This window comes from Mytilus edulis, chromosome 5 (assembly GCF_963676685.1).
Source record: "Mytilus edulis chromosome 5, xbMytEdul2.2, whole genome shotgun sequence".
Taxonomy (NCBI): Eukaryota; Metazoa; Mollusca; class Bivalvia; order Mytilida; family Mytilidae; genus Mytilus; species Mytilus edulis.
In genome coordinates this window covers 65,666,539-65,685,250 of record NC_092348.1, presented here as the reverse complement: position 1 = coordinate 65,685,250, position 18,712 = coordinate 65,666,539, and the positions used below count along the sequence as shown (strand labels likewise).

General features: G+C 31.1%; 2 protein-coding genes across 2 annotated transcripts in view; both read right to left on the bottom strand.

Annotated features, from left to right (window-relative positions):
- The window catches only part of LOC139524314 (uncharacterized), a 102,144-nt gene that overhangs the window by 71,727 nt on the left and 11,705 nt on the right, over positions 1–18,712 (bottom strand). The window lies entirely within an intron of this gene.
- On the bottom strand, positions 15,794–17,426 carry LOC139522607 (uncharacterized). The gene is made up of 4 exons (XM_071316073.1): positions 17,340–17,426; positions 17,022–17,090; positions 16,298–16,534; positions 15,794–16,020 (listed from the first exon to the last, which is right to left on the bottom strand). Exons 1-4 carry the CDS (start codon positions 17,401–17,403, stop codon positions 15,794–15,796), a joined length of 597 nt encoding a protein of 198 aa, XP_071172174.1. The 5' UTR covers positions 17,404–17,426.

Sequence of the window (18,712 nt, the reverse complement as noted above, 5' to 3'; positions counted from 1 at the left end):
TGTCTCTTTGAAACATTCCCCATTTCCATTCTCAATTTTAATTTTACTTGTGCTGATTATTCCACATACATTTAATTGCATATAAGAGCGTACTGGTCCCCAGATGATTGATAGAACAAAAACAGGTACTTCTGATCTGAACAACATGGCAAATGAGCCCTCCTGTTATAAATTATTTGATACCAAAAACTACTAAATATTTCACCTACTGACAAAGACACAGATATGCGTAAGAACCATTGTTTTTGATATATATATATTTTTCATGTATGTTCTTTCCGACCGGGCTTGCATTAGTTGTTCTATACCTGTTATGACAACAGTTATGAAGAACATATAGTTCTAACATGCCATTAATATATAACTCATTGTTGAAACATGTATCTAATTAAACTCTGAATTCTACAACCCGTTCTCTCCCTTAAAAGCTATTTTTATAAAAGTTATACATAAGTATATATCTGTTACGATACATCTTTTGTATCTGTTCATACATTTAATCTATTCTCTTTAGGGATAACTTTTACAATTTCAGACTCTTAATTGGAAAACGATCATTCGTAAAATACTTTGGAATACAACCCAATGTTCTATTATATTCCATTGTAGGTCTTTTTAGTATATCGTAACTGACAATTTCCTAATTATGCTATTCTTTGATCTGATATAAAGGAAAAACTATATCTTTCATCAATGCATGGCAAAAATTTAAGACTGCCTCACGTTTACTGCCATAAATCAGGTTTAAGTTTCAAGCGTCAATAATGAGTCTTTTGTTGACAAAATGCGCGTCTAGCGAAGAAAATGCCAAGCCTGATATTCATGATAACTCCATTGAATTCCCTTATGGCAGAACAATCTCTTCAAGATTAGCTCTAAAAAAACCAATATAAAGATATCTAATCAGGGAAGTCCTCGAAACAACAGCATCTAAGGTATAATGTTGCCGATAAATATATCAATGCTAGAAAATTTTCACAATTTTTGTAGATCTGATAGACCTCTGCGATATTTAAAAAAATGTACACACTGAAATTTAAATAAAAACAATTAGACTGAAACACTTTTAGATTGCTAATTTTCTTATTTAGGGTGCATTTTGATAGGCAAGCAATACAAATAGAATACTGCAAACTATGATTACATATTATAGTGTGGAGGATGCATCAAATTAAAAGAAAAAGAGTGGAATCAAGTTAAATCTGGTTTCTTTCGCTCCTTTTTTGGCAAAGATTTGTTAGAAATCATGTCAGGACCGAAGTACTGACTACTGAGCTGGTAATACCATCGGGACAAACAAGTAAAATCCACCATTTTCTACATTTGAAAATGCCTGTACCAAGTCAGGAATATGACAGTTCTTGTCTATTCGTTTTTGATGCGTTTTGTTATTTGATTTTGCCATGTGATTATGGACTTTCCGAATTGATTTTCCTCTGAGTTCAGTATTTTTGTAATTTTACTTTTTTTTACCAGTACGTTGGAAGATAGCAATTATGTAAAATCATCTTTCTTCAAAACTTGTATTCTAATTTTAATATTATTTGTTCCTTAATTCACTATGTTCTATCATTAGATAATATTATACGGGTTTTATTATTTTCATATATTTTATGATGGTGTGACACTGAACCCATAATGGTAGGAATTGTGCTTGATTTTTATATGATGAAGCCAAATGGCATAATTTTTATTCAGTTCAATTGAGGTCTGGAGCTGTTATGTTAGGACAGAATAAATAAAATAAAAAATGTTCCTCCTATCACTTTATAAATAAAAAATTTAGTGGTAATTTTGACTTTTAAATTTTCGAGCGTCATTGATGAGGCTTTTGTTGACAAAATGCGCGTCTAATGAAAATACCAAGTATAAAGACGCTATTGAAGTCCCTTGCTGCAGAACAATCTCTTGCAGATTATCCCTGTAAAACCCCAATATAAGGATAAAATATATCTAATCCAGGAAGTCCTCGAAACAACATCATCTAAGGTATAATGTTGCCGATAAATATATCAATGCTAGAAAATTTTCACAATTTTTGTTGATCTGATAAACCTCTGCGATATTTAAAAAAATGTACACACTGAAATTAAAATAAAACCAATTAGACTGAAACACTTTTAGATTGCTAATTTTCTTATTTAGGGTGCATTTTGATAGACAAACAATAAAAATAGAATACTGCAAACTATGATTACATATTATAGTGTGGAGGATGCATCAAATTAAAAGCAAAACAGTGGAATCAAGTTAAATCAGCTCTTTTTTTGGCAAAGATTTGTTAGAAATCATATCAGGACCGAAGTACTGACTACTGAGCTGGTAATACCATCGGGACAAACAAGTAATTGACCAGTACGTTGGAAGATAGCATTTATGTAAAATTATCTTTCTTCAAAACTTGTAATTCTAATCTTAATATTATTTATTCCTTAATTCACTATGTTCAAACATTAGACAATATTATACGGGTTTTATTATTTTCATATATTTTATGATGGTATAACACTGAACCCATAATGGTAGGAATTGTGCTTGATTTTTATATGATGAAGCCAAATGGCATGATTTTTATTCAGTTCAATTGAGGTCTGGAGCTATTATGTTCGGGCAGAAAAAATAAAATAAAAAAGGGTTCCTTCTATCACTTAATAAATTAAAAAAAATAGTGGTAATTTTGACTTTTAAATTTTCGAGCGTCATTGATGAGGCTTTTGTTGACAAAATGCGCGTCTAATGAAAATACCAAGTATAAAGACGCTTGCTGCAGAACAATATCTTACAGATTATCCCTGTAATACCCCAATATAAGGATAAAAGATATTTAATCCAGGAAGTCCTCGAAACATTAGCATCTAAGGTATATTGTTGCCGATAAATATAGCAATGCTAAATACTTTTCACAATTATTGTTGATCTGATAGACCTCTGTGATATTTAAAAAAAAATGTACACATTGAAATCAAAATAAACACAATAAGACTGAAACACTTTTAGATTGCTAGTTTTCTTATTTAGGGTGCATTTTGGTAGGCAAACAATAAAAATAGAATACTGCAAACTATGATTACATATTTTAGTGCAGAGGATGCATTAAATTAAAAAAAAAAGAGTTGTAATTTATTCACATTCAACCTGGCTCCTTGATCTTCTAGAGAAGATAACAAATTAAATACATGCCTTAACCAGATAGATTACTATTGTCAGTTTAATGAAAAGTTTTTAGTAAGTTTGAAATTGAACTGAAAAAAAAAGAAATTGAACAGGAGAAAGAGGTGTAAAGGCGGAAACATTTATTTTATTGTTGCGATAGTCTTTCACTCTGTGGTTTTTGTTAACAGAATCTGGCTATCAATCACAGAGTGTTTATCCTCATGTAATATCTAGAGAACAGTGCTAGAATAATTAATCTAATTCATTTCCCATCCTGATTTTGATTTTACACTGAAAAGGTGAGTGAAAAAAACCAAAATAACAAAATGCAATTTGAAGGAATTCGATCAAATTCATTATTTTGAAAGTAGCTGTGAAATACACATGCATCACATTTGTGATTTGCAAATAACTCGTATCTTTTATTGCATCTCAAGAGTAGGATATCCTTCATCATTTGCATTAATTGTTTACACGATCAGCTTATATCAAGGCAGATTATGTTTACTTTTCTATTTTTATAAAATGACACCTTCACATTGACGAATAAAAAAGAAAATAACAATGTAAAACTTTAAGAGGGAAATTCTTGATCCAACATTATCGATGCCAACATGAAACTTTATCTTAAACTTGAATGTAATCGGAAAAAATGTAAATTCCTACACGCTATATCAATACCTGAACAGATGTTACATTCAAATCTATATTGATGCAAGTTCTGCAACAGTTTTTTTTAATTTCATGTTTTTTTGTGTGTTAAAGGTGAACTATTTCCAAGAATAATTTATTGATTAGCAAATTCTCTTTACAGATCTATTGAGACTATCATCTTTTTAACACGCTGTAACTGTCTCGTCCTTGTTATTTATCCTGAAAATATATCTTTAAATTTCAAAAAGGGCTTTTATGATATATACATAAACAAAAACCTCATATACTAACCATTTTATAATATAGTTATTTTTCACCCATAAAATCGCCTTTACACACTGATTTGATAATACAAATCCCTCAGTAAGAACTTACAACTACTTGTTACAACATTCGGCCGCAATGGTCCTAGCATGTAGTGACACATGATGAACATTTCATTAGGTCTGATTTTTAAAAGGGAAATGAGACATTCAAATATGTATGATAATAGTATAAGTCGATCGAATGTATATTTTTCACGAGCTTACATATAGTAGAAATTCCAAATTGATGAGAACTTTGAGAAAGGAAATGGGAAATGTGTCGAAGAGACAACAACCCGACCAAAGAGCAGACAACAGCCGAAGGCCACCAATGGGTCTTCAATGCAACCCCGTATCTGGAGGCATGCTTCAGCTGGCCCTTAAACAAAAATGTATACTAGTTCAGTGATAAAGGACATCATACTAAACTCCGAAATATACATAAGAAACTAAAAATCATACAAAACTTACAAAGGCCAGAGGCTCCTGACTTGGTACAGGCGCAAAAATGAAACGGGGTTAAGCATGTTTTTGGAGATCCCAACCCTCCCCTATTCCCCTAGCCATTGTAGCAAAACAAACACACAACAATACGCACAGTAAAACTCAATTCAAAAGAAGTCCGATTCTAAACATATTTAAATATCTTATCTTTTTTGAAAAAGGCAGGCCTCTTATTTTTTTTTAATTGTAAACGTAATGAATGAGTTATTTGAAATTGATAATTTATAATTTTGGTGCGTCCCAAGCACTTTTTTTGGATTTATCTCATTAAGAACGGTTAGAATACAAATTGTTAAGGCCAAATATGTAAATATACTGAGGTACTTGATGAGCTATAATGCCAAATATAAGTGGAATTTTGAATTGATGACATTCTTAACAATATTTAATACATGTGTATCCGTAAACAATGCATGGTTTGATTGTAGGTAGATATTTGCTTTTTTTTTTATTATTATCCTCTTTTTCTATTTTTTCAAAATATCAAAAGAAACAACTCTTACCTGGTCAGAAACTTCACATTCTAAACTTTAAACCAATTAGAAGTTATGACAAAATATAAAGGACACCGTTATTTACATATTTTGTGTAATTACCAGTTGCCGTTGTTAGGTAAAACGAAAATAAAATATTATGTTCAAGATATCACCTTAAAATCTACAAGGAAAACCCCTTCATCAAAATTAAATATTCGAAGCAAATGCATACTATCTTTAAAAGAATTGTAACAATATGTATGGAAATATTTAGCAATTTTCTCAATAATGATAAAGAAAAATTAAAGTCTTATACGAGTGTAAGTATTTTATTTTATCGCTATTAAATTTTCCCTTTGAGATCCAATGTTTTTAGGACTTAGAAGTACATTTGAAATTTTGCCCAAAAACGCGGAGATCTTTCTGGAATCATATTTGTGAAAACACTTTGAACATTATTGAAGCCGGAGTTGCACAAGTGATCAGCGGCATGTATGGTCAATGAACAAAAAAACCCAGAACTGGACTGTATGAAATGAAACAAAAAACTCGCCATTCCTTATTACAAGCGTAAAGTATGTAACTAGGCCTGAACTTTTACAACGATTTTAAAATTATTTAGAAATGGTTGCTTCCAAATACAATTATAAAATTATAATAACGAAGCATATTCCACTTTTTAAGGTCAAAAGTCCAGTTAACTAAGTAAAACAATTCATTGGTCATAACAATATTAAATCTTATAGTTTAAAACGTAGGTCAACTAGTTAATATAATAGTTTTTATCATCATTACACAGCTATACATCAAATGGTCAACAATAAGTGAAATTTGAGATATTCTCTGTAACTTATTACTACTTATTATCGGCAATCTGTACATGTTTCCCTTGATCTTACTACCTCATATTTGTTCCACACTACCATAGGCAGTACTTGATACTCGAAAACATATGATGTCATGTATCAGTTCAGCAACATCGCGTGTTTATGTCCATCCGCGTTATGAAATGCGCGCGTAAACGTAGTTATACTAGCTTATTCATTATGTTCATAATTCTCAACCAAAGACAAATTGTCAATAAAAATTAAACGCCATTTTATTATTTGATAGTGCGCACGAATATCAGCTGGCTTGGTATTTTTGCTGATAAAGGCTGTGTTGACATAAATCACATTTTATCTGGTCATAATTATCAATAACTTTACTGGTATCAATAAAACGTTTATTAGCAGCTACTTTGTCGATGTAGATTCTGGTTGAGGCCCAGTAGACAGCACGTGTAAGTTAACACGAACTATCTTTGATATGATTATAATTATGAATTAACTGTTAACAAAATTTTGAATTTGTCGAAATGCCTAGGAATTTTTTGCTCAGGACTTTTTTTTTTATAATTCTTTATTTGGTATTTCTTCATCTCATACAATATCTATATGCATTTTTTTTTATAAAGAAGAATACAATACAAGTTTATTCATTTTGACCTGTCAGTGTCAGTGCTTATAAACATCCCCCTCCCTATACCAAATAAACCCCCCCCCCCCAAAAAAAAAATACAAAAATACAAAAAACTAAACTAAAAACAAACAAAAAAAAGAACAATACAAAAACAAAAAGTACAAAAAACAAACAAACAAAAAATAAATAAAATAAAATAAATATAAAAAATCATTGACTTATATTCATAAATGATTAAATTGGTATTAAACGATTATAATTATTATTTATGCAATCTAATCATTCTATTCATACATGTACTCATATCATAATATATATAGTGGCATACTCTAACAATATCTGGAAATCACATAACAAAAAACAAAAACCAACCAGTATTTCAACTCATATTATCATAACATAGTAACACATATTTAATTCTTCCATACATACATATATATAATATCTATTTGATGCACACTAATCACTGTCCAATTGTGATGTGCATCAAGTTGTGTTACACATTTATTTTCAGTTAAGTATGAGTTATCTTTCTTGTATCATAAAATTAGTTGTTGAAATGGTTCCCATTTTTTTCTATTTTTTCACCTATTGCAGGAGAACTGTGAAAAGTGGAAGATAGTTTTTCAACAATGTAATAATTTTTCAATTTCTTTAGTGCAATCTTAACACAAGGTAACAGTGAGTTCAATCTACAAGAATAAATATAGTACTTCATGAGAACAGTGAAAAAATTTCCTGAGATATCTATAATATCTGATCCCAAGAGAATGTTTTGTTTTGATATCAGAAGCTCATAATTGCAATTTGAATGTAGTGTATCAACTAGTTGAAACCAAAAGTTTTTGACAATGTAACATTCCCAAAAAATATGTTCTATTGTTTCTTTTGTCTCATTGCAAAAACTGCATAGTTGTGTTTCTTTAAGTTTACACTTATATAGCAGATTATTTGTGCTTAAAGTTCTTTGCAGAATTTTGTATTGAAAAATTATCATTTTATTACTCAAAGAACACTTGAAAGGATGCATATAGAAAAGATCCCAGTGAGCTATTTCCATATGCAAAATTTCTTTCCATTTATTTTGTGATTTTGTGGGGTTTTTATGATAAGCAGCCAAAAATAATTTATAAAAATATGGGCATGATTTCTGATTTGTTTTCAAAAAGTCTAAATTATCGCAAGTAATGTTGATTTTCTTTTCACAGTTTTTGATCTGGTCCTTCCAACTACTTGGGATCATATGATATATACCATAGAATTGAAGAAAATTTGTATCGATATCATATGTTTCTTTAAATTGATTAAAAGAGAGAAATTCATTGTTCTCATTCAGTAAATCATTGACAAAAAATATTCCTGCCTCACACCATTTTTCATAAAAAATAGTTTTATTATCAATTTTTAAAAGTTTATTAAACCAAATAGGTTGGCCCATTAAATCATTATGGTCATGGGAAGCATTCCTCAGTTTAGCCCAATTTAGAAGGATGTCCTTCCAAAATATATTAAAATATATTGAAATTTGTTCAATACTATCCTTATTCATCATCCATATTTTATCTGCCCCATATTTTCTATACTTATCATTAAAAAGAATTTTCCAAGGAGAAAGATTGAAAGGGTCTAATAATTTATAGATCCATGTCATTTTTAATGAATAACAGAAGGATTCAATATGAGGCATCTTTAGTCCTCCAGTATCATATGATCCAATTAGTACATTTCTTTTGATTTTATCTGGTTTGCCATTCCATAGAAACTTAAAAAAAATATTTTCAATTTTCTTAAAATTTTCAAAAGAGGGATTTGGCAATATTGTTAATGACTGAATGAGAATTGGCAATGCTAAAGACTTTATGACTGTTATTTTTCCTAGGTATGTAAGATCTTGGTAAATCCAAGTATTTAATAATGAGTTTATCTTTTCAATTTTCTCTTTGAAATTATAGGCAGTCTTGTCGACAGCAAATAGATCATAGTTTATACCTAAGAGTTTAAATTTCCCTGTCTGATTCCAGTTTAATCTTTCTCCTTGGTGAAATATTTCTTTTGAATGCGCTTTTGACCCAATCCAAATGGCTTCAGTTTTTTCTAAGTTTGCTCGTAAACCAGAACACTCAGAGAATTTTTCTAAAATATATAGAGATTGTTCTAACGATTTTTCATCATCATCCAAAGTTAAGGTTGAGTCATCTGCATACTGACTAAGCAAATATTCAGAGTTATCTATCTTAATACCATTAATATCTGGGTTATTTTTCATTGCTGCACTCATAAGTTCCAAAGCCAGTATAAAAAGATAAGGGGATAAAGGATCCCCTTGACGAACCCCTCTTTCTATATTAAAGAAACTAGAGCAATGACCATTATTTATGATACAACTTTCGATATTAAAATATAAAGATTTTACCCAATTACAGAAATCAGGACCAAAACCTAAGAATTCAAGTGCTTTATTTATGAATGACCATTCAAGAGTATCAAATGCTTTTTCAAAGTCTAAAAGAAGTAGAAGTCCAGGTATATTTTCTTCTTCAGTTCTTTCTATTAAGTCAAAAATAAGTCTTGTACATTCCCCGATGTATCTACCTTTAATAAATCCTAACTGTGTTTCACTAATAATATGTTTGAGCAAAGGTTTAATTCTATTTGCGATGGATGCGGAACATATTTTCATATCAACATTTAAAAGGGTGATAGGTCGCCAGTTTTTTAAATAAAACTTAGATTTCCCTTCTTTTGGGATGCATGTAACAATGCCTTGTCTTTGCGAAATTGATAAAGAGCCTTCTTCAAAGCTATAATTAAAGGAATTAAGTAAATATAACTTAAGGTCATTCCAGAAAAATTTATAAAACTCTGCTGTATACCCATCTACCCCTGGTGATTTATTGTTTTTCATGTTTTTTAAGGCATTCAGACATTCTTGAGTTGATAATTTTCCCTCAGCTTCTAACATTTGTTCTTCCGATAAACAATTGAGAAAAGAGTTATTTTTATTGAAAAATATATTTTCATGTTCCGTTTTACAAAATGCATTTTTAGATGAGTATAAATTTTGATAAAATTTTCTCTGTTCTTCCAATATTTTGAATTGATCAGAGATTTCCTCTCCATTTTCGTTGATAACTTTAGGAATAATTTTTTCATTATAATGTCTTTTTTCTAAATTGCAAAAGTAGTTTGTACATTTTTCCCCTTCTGCTTCCCATTTTGCTTTTGCTCTTGCAATTATTCCATTTATTTTTTTTTCTCTTAATGTTTTTAGGCTCTCCTCTATGTTTTGAATTTCAGTTTTTAGTTCCTGATCTGGGTGTAGGGCATATCTATTTTGTGAAATGTTTAATTGTTGTTCAAGTTCAGATTCTTCCCTTTGACTTTTTTTTTTAGATATGAAGTATAAGAGATAGTTTTCCCTCTTATTGTACATTTTAATAACTCCCAAAATATATGGGGGTTTACAGATAATTCTGTTTCTTCCCCAGTATTTGTATTTGAAAGGTTATATTGATTAACAGTGTCTGATATACACTTTTTAATCTCAGCCACATAATAAGTATCATGTAGTAAGCTATTATTGAATTTCCAAGTACCCCTCCCCCTTTCTTGGTTATAAAATTTTAAACTGAGAGAAACAGGAGAATGGTCAGATCGATAGCTAGTATCTATATCAGATTTATTTACTAATGATTCAAAATCAGTGGATATCAAAAAATAGTCTAAACGACTTTGTTTATGTTCTGGGCCTCTCCATGTATATCTTTTCTTGTCTGGGTTATTTGCTCTCCAAACATCTACCAAGTCTAAGGAGTTCTTTATTTCTATCAATTTAGTGTGTGCTTTGACATTATTTTTTGTTTTATAATTAAGTGTATCAATTTCATAATCTTGAACTACATTCCAGTCTCCTGCCATAATTATTGAAGAATTTTGAATATTTGAGATTACCTCCTGTACTTCTGAGAAAAAACTTGGATTATCATTATTTGGGCCATATATACCAGCTAAAGTTATTCGATACTCATGAATGGTCATATCCAAAATTAAATAGTTTCCCTCTTTATGTTTATATTCTTTATGAACAGTAACTTTGAATTTGTTATTTAGAAGTATAGCAACTCCCCTGCTGTGTCCAGTGAACGAGCAAAAATAGGCTTGATATCCCCATTCATCTCTCCATTTATTTTCTCTTTCTTTCGTACAATGTGTATCACATAAAATAGTTATATCATATTTTTTATTACATCTATCAAAAATATCTCTGCGTTTTACTCCTTCTGACAGTCCCCTGCAATTCAGAGCCCCTATAGTAACTGCCATAGTACTAGAATATTAACCTAAGTTGTATATATGCATAAAGACATGTATATGTAGTAAAATAAATCAATTGCTTTAATAAATAATAATTGTCAATAAAAGATATGAAGACAAATTTAATCAATATATCAAATTCACAGGCATATTCAAGTTGTGCCGCATGAAAGCAAATAGTTTTTTTATCCCTATTCCCTGACACTGACAAGTTCAACTTAAACACAACAAATCTTATGCATACAAAAATGTAATAAGTGAAAAAAAATATTTTTGAAATAAATAAACCCCCCAAGTTGAACCCCACAAAGGTGATTCCCTGTACTGCCATTCAATATTAAGGAAAACAAAGTCATACTATGCTCTCCGGTTCTTTTCTTTTTAGCTTGAGAATTTTGAAAACTACAGTTTATGTAATTTTGTTTCATCTAATAGAATGAAAAATAAGGGGAAAATGATTGAACAAACTAATAGAACACACCCTCGGCATGGAATTGGAAGTAAATGCGTTCCCGGATTACCTTTATCCTTCATTGTAAAGAAGTTATTACTGAAATATTTCAAATGACCTACTGCCGGATTTGTCTATACATGTGAGTACATAATAATGTATAATGCATGGTTTGCAAAATAGAAATTGTTTGCAATAATTTATAAATTTTGCCAAATTGCGGTCAACACAAAAAGTTGTTGTTGGAATGTTGCCAAGTTGTTCTTACCGAGCGCCCATATTTATGAGTTTAGTACATGCCTATAACTATTGTAATAAGTCGTGATTTCACCTTAAACTATTTGGGGTTACAAAAAATTTCAGACGCATGGAGGTCGCCATCTTTGTTATTGTTTCTTGAACGCGGACCTCCATGAGAGCACTTGTATATTTCATTCGTACAAAACAAATCATGTGATTAAAACAGCTGATTTTTAAAAACGCGGACCTCGACGAGGACACCCCGTCAATACACAATTTAGAAATTTTATATTTAAAAATAATGCCAGACAAATAAGGTTAGAATAAATTCTTTTGAAATATTTAAGGATTACAATATAAGGACAAAGATAATGACAATAAATGTAAATAACACAATTCAAACATCGATTAACTGAAAAAAACAAATTTTTATTATGTACATTGTAAATTAATGTTGTTATCTATGAACGCTTGGTGACCAGCTTCAGGAACGGAGCATCACGTAGATAGATCAATTTAGTTTTCCTTCTAGATTCTGGTGACAAATCCCGTCGTTCTTTTGCTCAGGACTTAATGATACGAGATGGTTTAAATTTTGAAATAGTAACTTGGCCCATCGTAGAGGAAATGCACTTGTTATTCATTGGTTGCCGTTTGATGTTATATTTCATATTTTTCGTTCATTATTTTTTTTATACAATATGCCGTTAGTTTTCTTGTTTGAATTAATTTACATTTTTCATTTCGCAGCTTTTAAACCTGGCAATGCGATATGGGCTTTGCTAATTGTTGAAGGACTTACGATGACATATAGTTGTTAATTTTTTAGTCATTAGATCTCTTGTGGACAGTTGTTTATTTGACAAGCATATAACATCTTCTTTACATATTAACCTACAAGTGGGATATACATTTCCTAACCCATTCTATTGCAGCTTGCAGGAACTACTCAGACTTTATAAAAGTGACCAGTGTCTGAGCCGGAAGTTGATGAACCTGGGTTATGAAAAGATGGTAATGTCCTTTTTTCTATAAGAGTTCATCGGAAGATGCAATGACCTTGTTGATTAATATTCAGTCCATTTTCACAAATAATGCATGATGGTCTTCACCTATAGATTCTAGGTAATGACGTCCTATATGATCTTAATTACGTGTTAGAGTGCTCTTTTTATTTTTCTATGCATATTCCTTAAAACTACTGTTAAATTTATTTGGAAATATCCTTTTGGCCAGGCCCAGTATTCATACTTGAAACATTGTTGTGAAGTCTTCCTGTTGTTGTTCTCGTTCTTTATTTGAGGGATTGGTCTATCATTTACCTAAAAAAACATAATGTTAACTGTCCAATAACTTTAATAATATGAGTGACAATGAGACAACTCTCACTCCAAGTCACAGTTTGTAAAAAGTAAAAAAATATAGGTAAAAATACGTCTTCAACACGGAGCTTTTCTGACGCCGAACAACAAGCTATAATAGTTATCAAAAGTACCAGGATTATAATTTCATACGCCAGACGAGCGTTTCGTCTACATCAGACTCATCAGTGACGCTCAGATCAAAACAGTTCAAAAAGCCAAATAAATACAAAGCTGAAGACCATTGAGGACCCAAAATTCCAAAAGGTTAAGGTCTCCAAAATAACTAGTGTAAAAGTACTTCAAACAGGAAAAAATAACGGTCTAACCTAAAAATATAAAAAACGAGAACCCAGAAACACTTATAAACCCCATCAACAAACGACAACCTCTTAACAACCATGCTTATTTCACGGTAATTCTCAAGTTTTGGGTCGTCTCCCATAGCGTCAATTTTGTTGACAATGCTCGTTTTCAGTGAGATGTCTTGATCTGAAACGCTATCTACAACTTTCAGCTGCCCATTACATATCCTCTTGTACCCACATAAACCCGATACACAATGACCAGTTTTTTCCTGCAATTAGCTGTTCACCTATCACAAAACGTTGTCGCTGCCGTCGTACGTAGGTAATTATTTGTAGAGTTTTAGCAGATTTGCACAATTCTAACACTCTCTTTTGTATCTGGACCCCTTTTGGAAATCGTCGTACCATTCATCTTTTGTTGGATATTTTCTAGATCTCAAGTAAAATATAAGCCATATATAAAGGCAACAGTAGTATACCGCTGTTCAAACTCATAAATCCATGGACAAAAAACAAAATCAGGGTTACAATATAACAGTCCATTTTGTAACATATTGGACAGTTGTCCAATATTTCATAGAAATTATTTTTTTCAAAATAGACTGTTATCGGCTTATATCCCTTACTTCCCGACATTGTGGTATTGTGCTATGGTTACTTTTTTGTATTCTTGTCTTCAATTTTTATTATGTTCTTTGTCTATAGAAGGTCTACAGCTAATATTCGTTTTGTTTTTCTTTGTTGACTTAATTGTATATTTTTATAGTGATTAAGATAATAACACAATGTTGACATTTTTACCCTTGTTTTTTACATTTGTACCTATTATATCTTGTGAGTTTTGTTCACACATCGTTGTCATTACAATGAGAGGTTTTGCTAGCTTCAAAACTAGGTTTAATTTACCAGAGGAAATGTTTGTACCAAGTCATAAATATGACTGTTGTCTCCCATTTGTGTCATATGTAAGAATTTCCGTTTTGTGTTTTAAATGAATTTCAGTAATTTTGTAATTTTATTTTTAACATAAACTGTGTTTAGGGGAAAAAAATTTCAGGATTTAGGTTCCTTAATGCCCTTCGACTTTGAACGTTATTTGCCTTTAAATTTTTTTTATTCAATGCGTCACTGGTGGGTCTAATGTATATGAAACGCTAGTCCGGCGTGCAAAATTCAAAGACTGGTATCTATGCTGAGTTAAAAACCTAATATGACAAACAAGTAAATAAGCACTGCAAAATAGTGCTCCAAATACTGCAAATCCATTTGGAAACATTTGTATTTCAAGGTTTCAAAATAAAAGTTTGCCTTTGGAGACAATAACAATGTACTAGTATTGCTCATTTGCATCTGAATGAATATTGCTACAATTCAGGGTTAAATACCATTAAGACATCAACATTTCTATTTAAGTAACAGTGACCTTGATATTTGACATGTGCTGATTAAAAAAATCAGTAGGCTGTTCTCAATTTCTTATAGCCTCCGTCTTTGTTTGTTTAATTCAAGACTTGCAAGAAAAGATCAAATGACCATCCGGAAACCATTTTTCCAACTATTTCTATAAGTAAGAAAGACCATATCATTTGAACATCGACTAAACAAAATCTTTAACCTTCTTTCCACTTCCTTTTATTTCCGTCTGAATTACCTTAAATCCAATCAGGCAAGAGAAACTAAATAACCATTCGAAGTTTTTCCAAAGTAATTTTTTGTAAAATCCTTAACCTATTGACTCCAAATGCAATAAGCTTCTTTTTCATTCCTGGATCTTCTATTTGTTTAAATTTCATTTAAATCAAGCAAGGGCTATTAAAGTTATTAAACCTTTTGTTTCGAATACTCGGACGAAAGGTATTAATGGACGACAGAGCGCTTGTTACATGATACCGAATGGTAATGGGGGATCACATTGACCTCTTAATTTCTCAAAGGATTGCAAACAAAGAAGAACACCATCTATTTGTTCACTGTTCAGATATAAAAATTGTGCAGAAGTTGGATTACTAGCTCTGGGTCGATACCACTGGTGGTTGAATATAATTCCGCGATGGTTCCATCTGCTCAGTAGTCAGTGCTTCGGTACTGACATGATTAATAAAATGTTTGTTTTATCCTTCTAGTGTTCTTGATGAAGATTAAATAATTAGGCGCTTCCGATACACTCAATGTATGAAGTGTTATGTTCATGATTAAGTCATTAGTATGAATTCAAAATAATAGAAAAAGTAAAGCAAAACGATTAGTAATATTAAATCCATTATTGTATATTAGGGATAGTTATTTTTACAGCATTACATATCACACAAGGGTAAAAGCTACACTATGATAAAAACAACATGATACGCCTGTCCAACAACATCTCATAAACAAAAGAATCACTACTTGTTATCCACAAAATCAACAAACCGACAAACATAAACTTATATACATATATATATATATATATATACATATCAAAAGATATAGAACCGTTTTATGACGTGAGACGTTAAATTTGAGGACTGTTGAATACCTTGTATTCGAAACTTTACATATCAAGTAAGTTAAAAAAGAAAAGTGACCATTATTTCATATTTATTTTGTACAAACGGCACAAAAAAACTTCAGTGTTATCTTTGTATGGGGGACATCTCAGGCTACCACATTTTGCTCTGACAGGATAAAACAAGGCACCGTCTTCGTTGGAGGACCGATTGTCCAATGGTTCTGCGTCTCCGTCCATACAGATAAAGTCTTTAGAGTTAAAACTATTGTGTTCACTCACCAAGAAACCACTGTACTCCTTTCTTCCTTATTAAGATAAAAAGCAACACATATAGATATAACATAAACAATGTATGCAATTTCTATATAACAACATTTATACTATATATATATATATATATATATATATATATTCATTTGTACCTCGACTTTATCATTGCAGTAACTCAGAACAATTCAATATTTGAAGAATTTGAATTCAAACGCATGTTCAAATTAAGCCTCAGAGTCAACAATACAATGTTACAATATAGGTGACTAAGTATATTACTTGAGTAATGATCAAAACACATAACAAAACTACCTGCTATCATTAAAACAGAAACTTTCCCCTTCCGCCTGCAAACAGAACATGGAACCTCTTTGTCATACAAACTTGCAGGAAACCCGGATGGATTATTGCTGGAATTTATCTGGTACTCGGCACCATATAGTCCATCATTACTATAGGAGTATGCTTTACCATTTTTAGGATCACTGGGTAAACAGAGGTAGTTGGAACCTCCTCCTTTGTTAGTATAATAGTTACCTCCAACCTGCCCTGGAGAAATTTAAGATTGTCTTATTTCAAATACCAAATTTTATTATTCCAATTACTTATCTGTACGCTACAATGACAAAGATATCGGAAACCAATGTTTTACATTTTCAATGTATTAACATTCAAATAGTAGGGGCTTTTAAGTTCGACTTTACAACTGTGTTTCAGATTATGTTAGATATTGAAATTCAACTGAAACAACGAAATATAATTTTTCGGTAAATGCTAGGCCTATTATCATATGTGTTGAATTGTTAATTCTACAAAAAACTGATGATACAAAACATAAGATTTTTGATATACCTAAAATGTATATTAGTGTACATTATGGTAAACAGTTACTTCAAACGTACAGAACTATATGTTATGAAAAGAAAAGAAAACTGTAGTAAGCAGGTTAAACTGTCCTTTACAGTCTACCACTTTTTTCAATGTGTAGGTATTCTCTGATGTACGTAAAATAATGATAATTATGAAAAAAACATACCTGTATACACGATGTCCGATTTTTCAGGACAAGTTTTCTTCCCCCATCTCACATAGGTCACACCAATATCTAAAATATACAAAGCAAAGCATTAATTTACAGTATGAAACCGTATTGAAGATGAATTACTAGAAAAGCTTAGTTCTTTTGGAGTTCTCCTAATCTCTGTTTAATCAATATAGCAGTTGTTTTTCACGTCTTCCATAATTTGATTTTTATTGGACTTCTCCTTTAAAAATTTACCTTGGAATTCGGTTTTTCGTTATACTTTTTTGTTTGTTTCCTTGGTTTGTATATTTTTCTACTTTTTTTTCTTACCTTGTTGTGAAGTTGTTACAGGACAGTCCGCTTTCCGTGAGGTATGCAAATAATGCTTCATCATATCAATAAGAGACTGTTCTGATGGTGCCAAATCAAAATAACAAATTAAAATAACAACACTATGATCAAAAGAACATAAAAACATTTTACTTTTTACCTTACTGACTACAAGGAATTCGTCTTAGCGTTTATGCAGTATCTTCTTTATATTTTATATCATGGATTGATCAATATTTTTAATTTTGAAATAGCGTGTCGAATACATTCGATAGCGTAATAATATATTTTGACATTTTAAATGAAATTAAATCTTAGTATTTTTAATTGCATTTAAAGAAATCGTCTTTTATTATTATTATTTTTAGATATTTAACAACAGCATTATAGTGAAAGTGTTTGGTCCTTAATGCTCTTTAACTTTATGTTGTTTTGCTTTTAACTATTTTGATCTGAGCGTCACTGATGAGTACTATGTAGACAAAACGTGCGTCTAGCGTACTAAATTATACGCCTGGTACCTTAAGAACTATTTACACCACTGCGTTAATGCCACTTCTAATGGACGTTTCGTTACCAAGGTTATCACTAGCCAAGTAGTCAGCACATAGGTTTGACATTAACATCAATTATACGGTCAATTTTATAAATTAACTGTTAGCAAAAGCTTAAATTATTCAAAATACTAAGGATTGTCTTATCCCAGGCATAGATTACCTCAGCCGTATTTGGCACAATATTTTTGAATGTTTGGTCCTCAATGCTCTTCAACTTTATAATTGTTTGGCTTTTTAATATTTTTTATCAGAGCGTCACTTATGAGTCTTATGTAGACGAAACGCGCGACTGGCGTACTAAATTATTCGCCTGGTATCTTTGATAACTATTTACACCACTGGGTCAATGCCACTGCTAGTGCACGTGGACGTTTTGTACCCGAGGGTATTACTAGCCCAGTAGTCAGCACTTCGGTGTTGACATGAATATCAATTATATACTAGTAGTCATTTTTATAAATTTACTGTTAGCAAAAGATTAAAATTGAGAAAGGAAATGGGGAATGTGTCAAAGCAACAACAACCCGACCAAAGAGCAGACGAAGGCCACCAATGGTTTTGAGAATTTTTGGTCCTCAATGCTCTTCAACTTTATAGCTGTTTGGTTTTTTTTTTTAACTATTTTGATCTGAACGTCACTGATGAGTCTTTTGAAGACGAAACGAGCGTATGGCGTACTAAATTATAAGCCTGGTACCTTTGATAACTATTATTGCTTTGTGAACTGTGTGTTTCGTTTTTTGTCCGGTATTTTATCGTAGCCTCTGCATATTCTGAAAGTTTGCAATGCATGCCAGTTATGTAGAATAAATACTC